General features: G+C 44.6%; 1 protein-coding gene across 1 annotated transcript in view; it reads left to right on the forward strand.

Moving 5' to 3' along the window:
• The window catches only part of LOC146025910 (ficolin-2-like), a 112,470-nt gene that overhangs the window by 75,418 nt on the left and 22,611 nt on the right, over positions 1 to 14,441 (forward strand). Inside the window, exons 4-5 of the mRNA XM_083156091.1 lie at positions 10,592 to 10,705; positions 11,221 to 11,265. Of these exons, the coding sequence (XP_083012217.1) occupies positions 10,592 to 10,705; positions 11,221 to 11,265 (159 nt within the window). The remainder of the gene's footprint in view (positions 1 to 10,591; positions 10,706 to 11,220; positions 11,266 to 14,441) is intronic.

Below are 14,441 nucleotides of genomic sequence, written 5' to 3' on the forward strand. Positions count from 1 at the left end.
TGTGGTTGACTCACCACCTACCTATGTGACATTATCATTATCTTACAAACCTTAACAATTCAAGACTGCCCCAACAAAGAGAGAGTCTTTTCTCTTCTTCCTTTAGTAACCCATTTACTCTCCAGGGCGCACCTCCACCTTATAAATTGTTTAAAAAACAGGGAAACTATCTCCTCAAATTTACTTGTTATTGTGGACCTTTTTCATTTCTCTTCAAATAATTGAAATATATTTTCCACTTCTTGTGCATTGGTCACCATCCCTTCCCCTTTTCCCCTTTAAGTATACCACTGGGGTGATTCAGGTTGGTTTGCAAAAGCAAACTCCTTCTTTAATAGGCAAAACCATGGGTACTTGTGTATTATCACGGCTCCCACGATTTCCATCTTATGGGATCTTATACAATTTACAATTGTATACCATTGTATATGGCATACAATGGCATACGATGAGATGAGATGAGATTTTAAATTGTATAAGCACACTAATGGGTGCTTTCAAGGTCAATTGGCCCCCCTATAAGATTTTTAATTGTATAAGCACCCTAATGGGTGCTTACAATGTTAAATGCACCCCCACTTCGAACGCCAACCGGAAGCGTGGCGAGCGCAGCGAGCCCGCGAGGGGCGGCGGTACGCGTCCTCCGACCTTTTCATACCCCCACTATCCATGTCGACGTGGAGTTGATTTCATATAGTGTGGCGAGCGCAGCGAGGGGACGCGTAATACTTTACATGTATTACGCGTCCCCTCGCCACGCTTCGGGCTCGGTGGCTCGCTACGCTCGCCACACTATATGAAATCAACTCCACGTCGACATGGATAGTGGGGGTATGAAAAGGTCGGAGGACGCGTACCGCCGCCCCTCGCGGGCTCGCTGCGCTCGCCACGCTTCCGGTTGGCGTTCGAAGTGGGGGTGCATTTAACATTGTAAGCACCCATTAGGGTGCTTATACAATTAAAAATCTTATAGGGGGGCCAATTGACCTTGAAAGCACCCATTAGTGTGCTTATACAATTTAAAATCTCATCTCATCTCATTGTATGCCATATACAATGGTATACAATTTTAACCCCTTCCCGACATTTGACGTATATATACGTCATGGCCGGGATGTACTTCCCGACACATGACGTATATATACGTCATGACTTTAAACTGTCCCCGCGTCTATAGACGCGGTGACAGTTTAAACATGTCTGCTGTCCCTGACAGCAGACCTGTCCCTGCATGCCCAGGGTGGGCGGCGATGCCTCCCCCCCGTCGGCGATCGCTGTGATTGGCTGTTCAATGTGAACAGCCATTCACAGCGTTTTCCTGTGTTACCGGCGAATATGACGCTCGGTAACACAGGTGTCAATCACCGCCGGGTGTGAGGGGGCATGAGGGGGTCACCGGTGATGACGACACCTCACCCCACCTGCCCCCAAGGCTGTGATTGGTCCGTCGGACCGACGGACCAATCACAGCCATGGCGCGTCATTTAAACTAACGGTGACTGCGCTGCAGACGCCATTCCGGTCTGGAATTGCGTGCAGAGCGGTCACCGGCCAATCTGTCGTGATATACATACCTGATCCTTGCCTAATACTTACCTGATCACCGCTGGTAGCGTGCTGCAAGCAGCTGGATGCTTCCTGGATCTTGTGACTTCCTGTGTGCTGCTGCTGCAGTGTCATAGAGTCACAGATAGTGAGAGATAGTGAGAGATAGTGAGAGATAGTGAGAGATAGTGAGAGATAGTGACAGAGTGATAGAGAGTGCTATATTTTGTGTCTGCTGTCCCCCCTTTTGTGCTGATCAGTATATCTGTGCTGATCAGCAACTTTTTGGGGGTGCAGGTTTTTTTTTTTTATATATATATACCTGTCAGTTGCACCAAAGCTTGTGCTGCCTGTGCAACTGACTGCTGCCCCGCCTGCTGCCCCCCCTTTTGTGCTGATCAGTATAAATTAACTGATCAGCAACTTTTTGGGGGTCCAGGTTTTTTTTTTTTATATATATATATACCCTGTCAGGTTGCACCCACAGTTGTGTGCCTGCTGCCCCTCACTGCTAATCAGTGTTGCATCACTGATCTGCAGTTTTTTTTTTTTGGAGAGTGCAGTGGGGTTTTGTTTTTACACCCACGTTGCTTTTGTGGGTGTCCTGTGGCCGCTGAGCGCTGATCAGTGACGTACATCACTGAACAGCATTTTTGGCACAGGGTTGATATAATTTTTTTTCTGCAGTTTTTTTAAATTTTTTTTTTTTTTTTGGAGAGTGCTGTGGGGTTTTTTTTTTATTGTTTTTACACCCACAGTGCTTTTGTGGGTGTCCTGTGGCCGCTGATCAGTGACGTACATCACTGAACAGCATTTTTGGCACAGGGTTGATATAATTTTTTTTCTGCAGTTTTTTTAAATTGTTTTTTTTTTTTGGAGAGTGCTGTGGTTTTTTTTTTTTAAATTGTTTTTACACCCACGTTGCTTTTGTGGGTGTCCTGTTGCCTTTGAGCGCTGTTCAGTGACGGACGTTACTGACCAACATCTGTGCTCAATTTTTGGCGCAGGACCTTTTTTTTTTTTAACCCCTTCAATTTTTTTTTTATTGGGATCAAATTCCTGTATAAAGTATATACCCCCGTGTTGAAATAAAGTTTGTACCCCCCCTACACTATACACGTGTTGAAACATTACACTTACAGAAACACAAAAATAAAAATGGCATCCCAAATGTCATCCCAGTCATCCAGAAGAATGTATTCAGCGGAGGAGGCATATGCCATGCTTGCCTCTGACTCTGACACAGCCAGTGATGCAAGCGGGGAATATGAAGGATTCGTCTTAACCTCATCTTCCTCCTCTAGTGATGAGGGACCCCCTCAAAGACGCCCCCGTAGAGCAGCTGAGACCCCCCCCCCAAATGATTGATCCCGTATGGACCCCACCACCAGACAATTTTGAGCCCCAGGTTCCTGAGTTTTTGGCCATCCCAGAGATCCAATTTGATTCAACAGGTCTCAGAGAAATTGACTTTTTCAAATTATTTTTCTCTGATGATTTTATAAATTTAATGGTGGACCAAAGTAATTTATATGCCCAGCAGTTTATTGCTCAAAACCCCACGTCATCATTTGCTAGGTGGACCCCTGTAGATGCAGTAGAGATGATGACGTTTTGGGGTCTGGTGTTACATATGGGCATAGTTAAAAAGCCAGAAATTAGGCAATATTGGAGTACAAATGTTCTGTACAGCACCCCACTTTACCGTATGGCCATGACTCGGACTCGTTTTAAAACAATCCTTAAATTTTTACATTACAATGATAATGCACAGTGCCCACCCAGAGATGATCCCACCTTTGACCGGCTATTCAAAGTCAGGCCGGTCATTGATCATTTCAGTGCCAAATTTGCAGAGATGTACATCCCTGAAAAATGTATTTATATCGACGAGTCCCTTATACATTTTAAAGGAAGGGTTAAATTCCGCCAGTACCTTCCCAGTAAGAGGGCAAGGTATGGCATAAAAATGTATAAACTGTGTGAAAGCACCTCAGGGTACACCCACAGGTTTAGGGTATATGAAGGGAAGGATTCAAGAATTGAACCGCCAGAATGCCCCCCCTCCCTCGTAGGTGTTAGTGGAAAAATTGTCTGGGATTTAGTGCACCCCTTCCTGGATAAAGGTTATCACCTCTATGTGGATAACTTTTACACTAGCATCCCCCTGTTTAAGGCCCTTGGTTCAAGAGGTACAGCAGCTTGCGGTACTGTGCGCAAGAACCAAAGAGGCCTCCCAAAAACCCACATTGCCCAAGTACTGAGAAGGGGTGAAAGCAGCGCACAATCCACCGAAAATATGTTGTTGGTCAAATATAAGGACAAGAGGGATGTCCTTATACTGACAACAATTCATGAAGACAGTACCACCTCCGTCCCTGTACGAGGTACCAGTACCCACACCTCAAAACCTAATTGTATCCTAGATTACAATAAGTACACGGGTGGAGTGGATCTTTCAGATCAGGTACTGAAGCCGTACAGTCCCCTGCGGAAAACAAAAATCTGGTACAAGAAGCTGGCCGTGTATATCATCCAGATGGCACTGTATAACGTTTACGTGCTATTCCGTTCTACCAGCCAGAGGGGGACATTTATGCACTTTCAAGAGGAAGTCATAAAGGGCCTAATATTTGGGAACCAGCAGGCAGAGGGCCCCAGTACTTCTAGTACTGGCCCCCGTATTGTACCAGGGCAGCATTTTCCAAATGAAATCCCCTCCACTGCAAGAAAGGGCAGGACACAAAAAAGGTGCAAAGTTTGCTATAAAAAGGGAATAAGAAAGGATACTATTTTCCACTGTGAAACTTGCCCCGACAAACCCGGCCTATGTATAAAGGAGTGTTTTAAAATATACCACACATCTATGGATTATTAGGTTCATCATTTCACCGTGCTTCGGGGGTCTTGCTAATGCCACATAGCACCCACCATTCATTCCACCAGAATCTGAGCTGCAAAATCCAAAAATCACTCCTTCCCTTCTGAGTCCTGCCATGCACCCAACTGGTATTTTTTGGTCACATATGAGGCATTGCCATACTCGGGAGAAATTGGGGCACAGATTTTGGGGTGCTTTTTCGGTACTTATGTAGTATCTGGGCTGCCGATTTCTGGGTCGGATCGGGCACATCGCATCGCATCGCATGCGACCATCGGATGCGATGCAATGCGATGACCCGATTTTTCCATAGGAATCAATGTTAAAATGGACTGAGTCCATTTTAACATGGAATTCAATGGGAAAAAGGGGTCATTTTCATACCCCTACTATCCAAGTGGGCATGGAGTTGGATATAAACCTGTGGCGAGCGTAGCGTGCCACCGAGCCCGAAGCGTGGCGAGCGGACGAATACCGTCCCCTCGCGGGGCTCGCTTCGCTCGCCACGCTTCGGGCTCGAAGGCTCGCTACGCTCGCCACAGGTTTATATCCAGCTCCATGCCCACTTGGATAGTAGGGGTATGAAAAGGACCCCTTTTTCCCATTGAATTCCATGTTAAAATGGACTCAGTCCATTTTAACATTGATTCCTATGGAAAAATCGGGTCATCGCATCCGATGGTCGCATGCGATGCGATGCGATATCGCATCGCATCGCATCTGATTGTATGCCTTAACTTAAGGCATACAATCAAAAAATCGGCAGCCCAGATACTACATAAGTACCGCTTTTTCTCCTTCATACCTTATGAAAATGAAAAATTTTGAGCCAGAACTGCATTTTTGTGTAAAAAAATTTATTTTTTCATTTGCACAGCCCAGTTGTATCAAAATTGGGGAAACCCCTGGGGGTTTGAAATGTTCACTATACCCCTAGATGAATTCCCTGAGGGGTGTAGTTTGCAAAATGGGGTCACTTGTGGGGGGGTTCCACTGTATTGGTGCTTTGGGGGTCTTGCTAATGCGACATAGCACCCACCAACATTCCACCAGAATCTGTGCTGCAAAATCCAAATATCACTCCTTCCCTTCTGAGTCCTGCCATTTTTTGGTCACACATGAGGCATTGCCGTACTCGGGAGAAATTGGGGCACAGATTTTGGGGTGCTTTGTCTCCTTCATTCCTTGTGAAAATGAAAAATTTTGAGCCAGAACTGCATTTTTGTGTAAAAAAATGTAATTTTTCATTTGCACAGCCCAGTTGTATCAAAATTGGTGAAACCCCTGGGGGTTTGAAATGTACACTATACCCCTAGATGAATTCCCTGAGGGGTGTAGTTTGCAAAATGGGGTCACTTGTGGGGGGGTTCCACTGTATTGGTGCTTCGGGGGTCTTGCTAATGCGACATAGCACCCACCAACATTCCACCAGAATCTGAGCTGCAAAATCCAAAAATCACTCCTTCCCTTCTGAGTCCTGCCATGCACCCAAATGGTATTTTTTGGTCACATGTGAGGCATTGCCGTACTCGGGAGAAATTGGGGCACAGATTTTGGGGTGCTTTGTCTCCTTCATTCCTTGTGAAAATGAAAAATTTTGAGCCAGAACTGCATTTTTGTGTAAAAAATTTAATTTTTCATTTTCACTGCTCAGTTGTACCACAATTGGTGAAACCCCTGGGGGTTTGAAATGTACACTATACCCCTAGATAAATTCCCTGAGGGGTGTAGTTTGCAAAATGGGGTCACTTGTGGGGGGGTTCCACTGTATTGGTGCTTTAAGGGTCTTGCTAATGCGACATAGCACCCACCAACATTCCACCAGAATCTGTGCTGCAAAATCCAAATATCACTCCTTCCCTTCTGAGTCCTGCCATTTTTTGGTCACACATGAGGCATTGCCGTACTCGGGAGAAATTGGGGCACAGATTTTGGGGTGCTTTGTCTCCTTCATTCCTTGTGAAAATGAAAAATTTTGAGCCAGAACTGCATTTTTGTGTAAAAAATTAAATTTTTCATTTTCACTGCCCAGTTGTACCACAATTGGTGAAACCCCTGGGGGTTTGAAATGTACACTATACCCCTAGATGAATTCCCTGAGGGGTGTAGTTTGCAAAATGGGGTCACTTGTGGGGGGGGGTTCCACTGTATTGGTGCTTCGGGGGTCTTGCTAATGCGACATAGCACCCACCAACATTCCACCAGAATCTGAGCTGCAAAATCCAAAAATCACTCCTTCCCTTCTGAGTCCTGCCATGCACCCAAATGGTATTTTTTGGTCACATGTGAGGCATTGCCGTACTCGGGAGAAATTGGGGCACAGATTTTGGGGTGCTTTGTCTCCTTCATTCCTTGTGAAAATGAAAAATTTTGAGCCAGAACTGCATTTTTGTGTAAAAAATTAAATTTTTCATTTTCACTGCCCAGTTGTACCACAATTGGTGAAACCCCTGGGGGTTTGAAATGTACACTATACCCCTAGATGAATTCCCTGAGGGGTGTAGTTTGCAAAATGGGGTCACTTGTGGGGGGGGGGTTCCACTGTATTGGTGCTCCGGGGGTCTTGCTAATGCGACATAGCACCCACCAACATTCCACCAGAATCTGAGCTGCAAAATCCAAAAATCACTCCTTCCCTTCTGAGTCCTGCCATGCACCCAAATGGTATTTTTTGGTCACATGTGAGGCATTGCCGTACTCGGGAGAAATTGGGGCACAGATTTTGGGGTGCTTTGTCTCCTTCATTCCTTGTGAAAATGAAAAATTTTGAGCCAGAACTGCATTTTTGTGTAAAAAATTTAATTTTTCATTTTCACTGCTCAGTTGTACCACAATTGGTGAAACCCCTGGGGGTTTGAAATGTACACTATACCCCTAGATAAATTCCCTGAGGGGTGTAGTTTGCAAAATGGGGTCACTTGTGGGGGGGGTTCCACTGTATTGGTGCTTCGGGGGTCTTGCTAATGCGACATAGCACCCACCAATATTCCACCAGAATCTGAGCTGCAAAATCCAAAAATCACTCCTTCCCTTCTGAGTCCTGCCATGCACCCAAATGGTATTTTTTGGTCACATGTGAGGCACTGCCGTACTCGGGAGAAATTGGGGCACAGATTTTGGGGTGCTTTTTCTCCTTCATACCTTATGAAAATGAAAAATTTTGAGCCAGAACTGCATTTTTGTGTAAAAAAATGTAATTTTTCATTTGCACAGCCCAGTTGTATCAAAATTGGTGAAACCCCTGGGGGTTTGAAATGTACACTATACCCCTAGATGAATTCCCTGAGGGGTGTAGTTTGCAAAATGGGATCACTTGTGGGGGGGGTTCCACTGTATTGGTGCTTCGGGGGTCTTGCTAATGCGACATAGCACCCACCAACATTCCACCAGAATCTGAGCTGCAAAATCCAAAAATCACTCCTTCCCTTCTGAGTCCTGCCATGCACCCAAATGGTATTTTTTGGTCACATGTGAGGCATTGCGGTACTTGGGAGAAATTGGGGCACAGATTTTGGGGTGCTTTGTCTCCTTCATTCCTTGTGAAAATGAAAAATTTTGAGCCAGAACTGCATTTTTGTGTAAAAAATGTAATTTTTCATTTTCACAGCCCAGTTGTACCACAATTGGTGAAACCCCTGGGGGTTTGAAATGTACACTATACCCCTAGATGAATTCCCTGAGGGGTGTAGTTTGCAAAATGGGGTCACTTGTGGGGGGGTTCCTAACTTTTAGCATCTTATGGTGCCTAGAAACCTACATGGTGCCTAAAAAATAATCTCATAAAAGGAGGCTCCAAAATCAAGTAGGTGCTCCTTCTATTATGAAGCCTGTGGTTTGGTCAACGTGCACACTAGGGCCACATATAGGATATTTATGAAAACAAAAGAATTGGGGGAATCAATTTTTAGTCACATTTCTCTAGTAAAATCTACTGTGTTCCTTAGAAAAATGTATTAAAATTGCAAATCTGCAAAAAAAATGAAATTTTGAAATTTCACCTACACTTTGTTTTAATTCCTGTGAAACACCTAAAGGGTTAACAAACTTCCAAAATGCTGTTTTGAATACTGTGAGGGGTGCAGTTTTTGAAATGGCATCATTTATGGGGGTGTCTCACATACAAGTCCCTCAAAGTCACATCAGAACTGAACTGGTCCCTAAAAAAATCAGTGTTTGAAATTTTCTTGAAAATTTGAGAATTTGCTATTCATATTTTAAGCCTCCTAGTGTCCAAAAAAATTAAAAGGAGGTTGAAATAATGATGGAAACATAAAGTAGACATATGGTCTATGTTAGTTATTAACTATTTTGAGTGGTATGATTATTTGTCTCACAAGCAGAAAATTTAACATTTTGAAAATTGCTAAATTTTCCATTTTTTACGACATTTTGGTATTTTTCACAAAAAACGCAGACTGTATCGACCCAAATTTACCACTAATTTGAAGTACAATGTGTCACGAGAAAACAATCTCAAAATCACTGGGATAAGTAAAAGCAAAAAAAAGTTATCCCCACTTAAGTGATACATGTCAGATTTGAAAAAAAGGGCTCTGTCAGGAAGGCAAAAACAGGCTGCGGCGGGAAGGGGTTAAATTGTATAAGATCGGGTCCCATCGCAGCACATCTCATCTCATTGCATACCATCTTAAGCCTTATGGTATGCAATGAGATGGGAAGAGATGGGAGCCGTGATAATACACAAGTACCAAACCATGTGCACTGCAGATGTAAGTAACTTTATTTTAATTTTTATAGCGCACTTTCTCCAACAAGACTCAGTTACACATGTAACATGTGCATAGAGAGTTACAATTGGATGAGTTATTTTGTTTCTGTGCAGAGTTAAGGTGCCCATACACTGCCTGCGACGTCTCGCAGCAGTGTACGGACACCCGACAGAGTGCGATCCACCGGGACCTTCCCGGCGGCAGGGACACATGTGATCCTTGTGATGGATCGCATGCGTCCCTGCTTCTCGCCCACCTTGCCGCCTGGAGGAACGGGTGGTCGGAGGGCCTGCCAGTCCGACCACCTGGTCGGGTCTGACCTGGTCGCGCATCGGACCAGATGGCATGTCAGGAAGAAGTGATTTGGTCCGATTGAACGGGCCGATTGGTGGCAATCGGCAGAAATCAGACCAAATTGCCTTGATGTATGGGGGCCTTAAATAGTGGCTGCTTTATTTTTACACTGCAATTTAGATATCAGTTTGAACACAACCCATCCAAATGTGCACATGCTACATCTGCCCCACCTGCAGTGCACATGGTTTTGCCCGTTAGAGAGAGAGTTTGCGAGCCAACCTGAATTAGACCCAAAGGTAGACAATTCTGTCTGTGGCAGGGCTTAACGTGGTCCTAGAGAGGTGGATAAACTCATTCCTCTTTGCCACCTAATTACCCCCCATCCCTTCCCCCAATTAGGCAGAGGCATGGCCAGGGGTAGGACTCTTGGTACCCCTCTGTAAAGTATTATGCTTTTCTGTTAGAAGTACTGTGCAGGGCCATGGTGGAGGTTGAAATGTTCCAACTCTATTACAGGTTACACTTTAACCCCTGGTCAGTGGATTCTCTGGGTGAGAAACTTATCAATCACATACTTCATGCTTACCAAGCAGCATCCAGGTTGGCACTTTTACCAAGCAATGATGGATTATATATTATATAATACACTGATAGTGGATTTCCTCAAGCCTGTTCTAAGTTTTGGCTACTTAAAGCAGCATAGCCTGTTGGGAAAAGGTTCAAGGATTATATTTATTCATCTAGAATCTACATAGTACCGATAAATCCATAAATTCACCCCAGAATTAATTAAGATTAGACAATTATTTACAAGGCTAGACAATTATATATTGGAAAAAAAAACATTTAGGGATATAACTGGTAATGAAAGGTTGAACTTGATGGACGCAAGTCCTTTTTTAACCTAAACTACCATGTAACTATGTATAATACACAATAATCCAGCCATTATACTGTGGATGTCCAGATGAACTGCATGGATCCGTATGTACAGTATAATGATCAGTATATACTTACTGTAAGTACTTTTATTAAATAACAGTGATGTCATCTTCGCAGAGGTGATCTGTGAGTAATGGCTGTCCTTGTTATCTGTCTCCCTATGTACATTACACTTCTCTATCATCTTGGTTTGCAGATGTAAAGCTTGTGGGGATTGGAGAATCCGATAAGTTGGCCATTCTTCGAGGATGCCCTGGGCTGCCTGGATCTCCTGGGCAAAAAGGAGAAACGGGTCCATCTGGAGAGAAAGGTAAGTGGTCGAATGACTGTCTTTGCTGTGCTTCATACAGTAGCCCTTCCTGCACTTAATAGGCAATATGTAATAAAGAACATACCGGCATGGGAAATTGACCTACCTCAGACTAATATTATTATAATTATGGTACCCCCCCCCCCCCCACACACACACACACACACACACACACACACACACTCTGCACCTTTGCCCAGTTACTTGCTCTTTTTTGCTTTATACTTACCCTAGAATCAGACCCTCAATTTCAGAGAAAGTCATCTGCGCTTTCACTCTGGAAATTGCTGGCAGACCACAGAGCCTAGTTGATGTCAGCAAGGTTTCCTTCTGTCCTGATTGGGCCAGCTGTATGTTGGGCTATGGCATGGGTAGAGGGCAGTTGAGATCCCAGCTTCCTTTGAGCTACAAATGGCAAATGTTATCCCTTTTTCCCCTGTCCTGGTAGGTTCATGGAAAATGCAAATACAGTATTCAACACTAAACTAGATCATTCACATTTTTATTCCTTTCAGGACCTAAAGGAGAACCTGGGAAAGCCGGACCTACAGGGCAGACAGGTTGGTTGTTTGCAATATTAATTGTCGATGACAGGATTAAGGAATGTCCGCATTGTGCCCATCTATCATACATTAGCTGGTTTATCTATGTGGTACACGGTTCAGGGATTCTTGGCTCAGGGACCCCTTGTGGCAGACGTGGCTCTAGGTTCATTGTTCCTGGTAGTCGGGAGAAGTCTTCTGATTGAGAAGACAGCACAACAATACTGTATATAATACAGTACATCTGCTTCCATTTTATTTGGTATTAGGAAGGCTGCAGGGTCAATCAAGTACATAGTGCAGGATTAAATTCAAAGTGACAATTTAGAATATAACTCAGAATCCGTCCCAATAATTCAGTGAGTTTACACAATATAACTTACTCTTATGTAGTGCAAAGTCTTACCGGAATATCAAATAGTGGTGGCAGCACAATATCAGGAAATAGAACTTTACTAACGATAAAGTGATGCACTATCTTAGACTTTATGCAAATTCTCAATATACCCTGGTGCTGTTTGGCAGTGCCAGGTAATTATCAGCGAGGTAACAAAACTTTCTAAATTACAGGACACTGTCCTCTGGTACCATGTAACAACACCACTGAAACTGTTCTGAGGCATACAGGTGGCTTGTTCAATATAACCTTACTCGACATTCATGTGACACAATTTGACATTCCACAAATAAAACATCCTAGAACACAAGTCTGCAATCAAGTGACTATAAATACTGAGTAACCCGACCTGTGCACAGGGTTTACTTATGTAATGTATTGCTTTAGGCCCCTTTTACTTTAAAAGTGCAAACTAAACATCCAACAATGGTAATCCCTGGGGGGGAGGGGGGGAGGGGGGATTTGGCGGAGAAGTCTAATAGTCCAAGATAGCTGTGAAAAGACAGGGGCTGGGTGAGTTATGTATTTACTAGCACGTTAAGAACTAGCGTAGTCTAATAACACAGAATACCAGTATGTGATAAATCTCTGTTCTCTTGCTAAGGTAGTGATAGCTCAGGGTTGCCGACTTTCAATAAATCCTCCACGGGAGAAGCCCGGAGAGGAATATTGCATTACGAGTGTTGGGGGCGGGCCTTAACTGTGACGTCATTAAGCCCCGCCCCCATTACGGTAAATTGTCAAAATAAGTGATATCCATGGAGGGGGCGGGGCTAAAATGACACAATTGTGCCGTTTTAGCTCCGCCCCCTCCCCTGAGACCCGCGGATTGCGGCATATAAATGCCGCGATCGGGGGGTTCAGTGGGGGTCCCCCTGATTCCGGGAGGGTTGCCCACCCTTCCGGGGGCCGGGAGGAAGGACCCGATTTTCGGGAGACTCCCGCAAATTCCGGGAGGGTCAGCAACCATGTGAAAGCTAGGCACTGGATGGCTAGTTCGGGACCTACATTGGTGGAGTGGAGGGCCCTGGTAAATACTACTGTATAGCATGAAAAATATGTTTAAATGTCACGTGGTACCATGGCTAAGTTTGGAATAGATGGTTGGAGTCCCTACACTCTTCACCTCCTTCATAACGCTAATGGGCCTGATCTTTAGTAACCACTTTGGGGATAAATGGCTGAAATGGGGATGTATCTTGGGTGTTTGTGTGCTGTATCGTGCCGACCGTTTACTGCCTACCTATTTGTTAAGTGATGTTATTTCAACGTGATGCCTTTTTTCGGTACTTGTTTCCTAGCACGGCGCCCATCAGGTCCCGATCAGACCCGGCCGACCCCATATTAAGCCTTCAAAGACGTTTCCCGTACAATTAAAAAATCGGTCGCATCGCATGCAACTAAATCGCATGTGATGCGATGCGACGCGACCGACCCGATTTTCCCATTGGATCCCATGTTAAATGCCCCCAGACCCGATTTTTAATTGTATACCCACCCTGATGGTTCATTATTATGTCAAATGCCCCCCATTGTTAACGCCACGCCACGATGATGCCAACGTGAAGCGTGGCGAGCGCATACCACCACTATCCACGTCGACGTGGAGCTGATTTTATATAGTGTGGCGAGCCCGAATCGTGGCGAACGGACGCGTAATACGTGTGAAGTCATCTGCGTCCCCTCGCGGGGCTAGCTGCGCTCGCCAGGCTACGGGCTCGGTGGCTCACTACGCTCGCTACACTATATAAATTCAACTCCACACCGACGTGGATAGTGGGGGTATGAAAAGGTCGGAGGACGAGTACCGCCGCCCCTCGAGGGCTCGCTGCACTCGCCACGCTTCGGGTTGGCGTTGATCATGGCGTTAACAATGGGGGGGGGCATTTGACATAGTAATTACCCATCAGGGTGGATATACAATTAAAAAATGGGGTCTGGGGGCATTTAACATTGGGTCCAATGTAAAAATCGGGTCGTTCGCATCGCATCGCATCACATGCGATTTGGTTGCATGCGATGCGACCGATTTTTCAGACCCGATGGCATACAATTGAAATGTTGGCGCCGTGCTAGGAAACAAGTACCCTTTTTTCACATTTATTTATTTATTTATTTATTAACAGTTTCTTATATAGCGCATACATATTCCGCAGCGCTTTACAGAGCATAGTTATAATCAAAAACACATAACAAATTACAGTACAAGACAGTTTAGGACAAGCACATGGTTAATATGGATAGTTGCATCAGGGGACAGGACACTGAAGCAATCATCAGGGTGGCAGAGGTTTATATATTCTAAGAAAGGCACATGAGGAGAGAGGGCCCTGCTCGTGAGAACTTACATTCTAAAGGGGAGGGATAGACAGACAGGGGTGACACAAAAGGTAAAGAAGTGGGCATAAACAGTAGGTAAGGATAAGCGATGGTCAGGTTTTATGCAGGAGGGTGGGAAGATGACAGCTTAGTCTTTGATATTTTAAGTTTAAAAAAGCGCTGGGTCATCCAAGAGTAGACAGCAGAGAGACAGTTAGAGATATGAGTGAGGATAGAGGGAGAGAGATCAGGAGAGGAGAGGTAGATTTCACTGTTATCAGCATAGATGTGATAGTGGAAGTTGAGTGAGCACATAAGCTCACCCAGAGAGGATGTATAGAGAAAGAGGACACCTACTATCAATGGAAGAGCAGAAGAGGGGAGGTCATTAGAGGTACAGCTGGTCATTTTCCAAACAGACAGTGCAAGTACAAGCTTTAACAGTGATAGTAAAAGTTGTTTGCAAATGTAAAATGCT

Source organism: Crinia signifera, chromosome 8 (assembly GCF_055691185.1).
Source record: "Crinia signifera chromosome 8, ASM5569118v1, whole genome shotgun sequence".
NCBI lineage: Eukaryota > Metazoa > Chordata > Amphibia > Anura > Myobatrachidae > Crinia > Crinia signifera.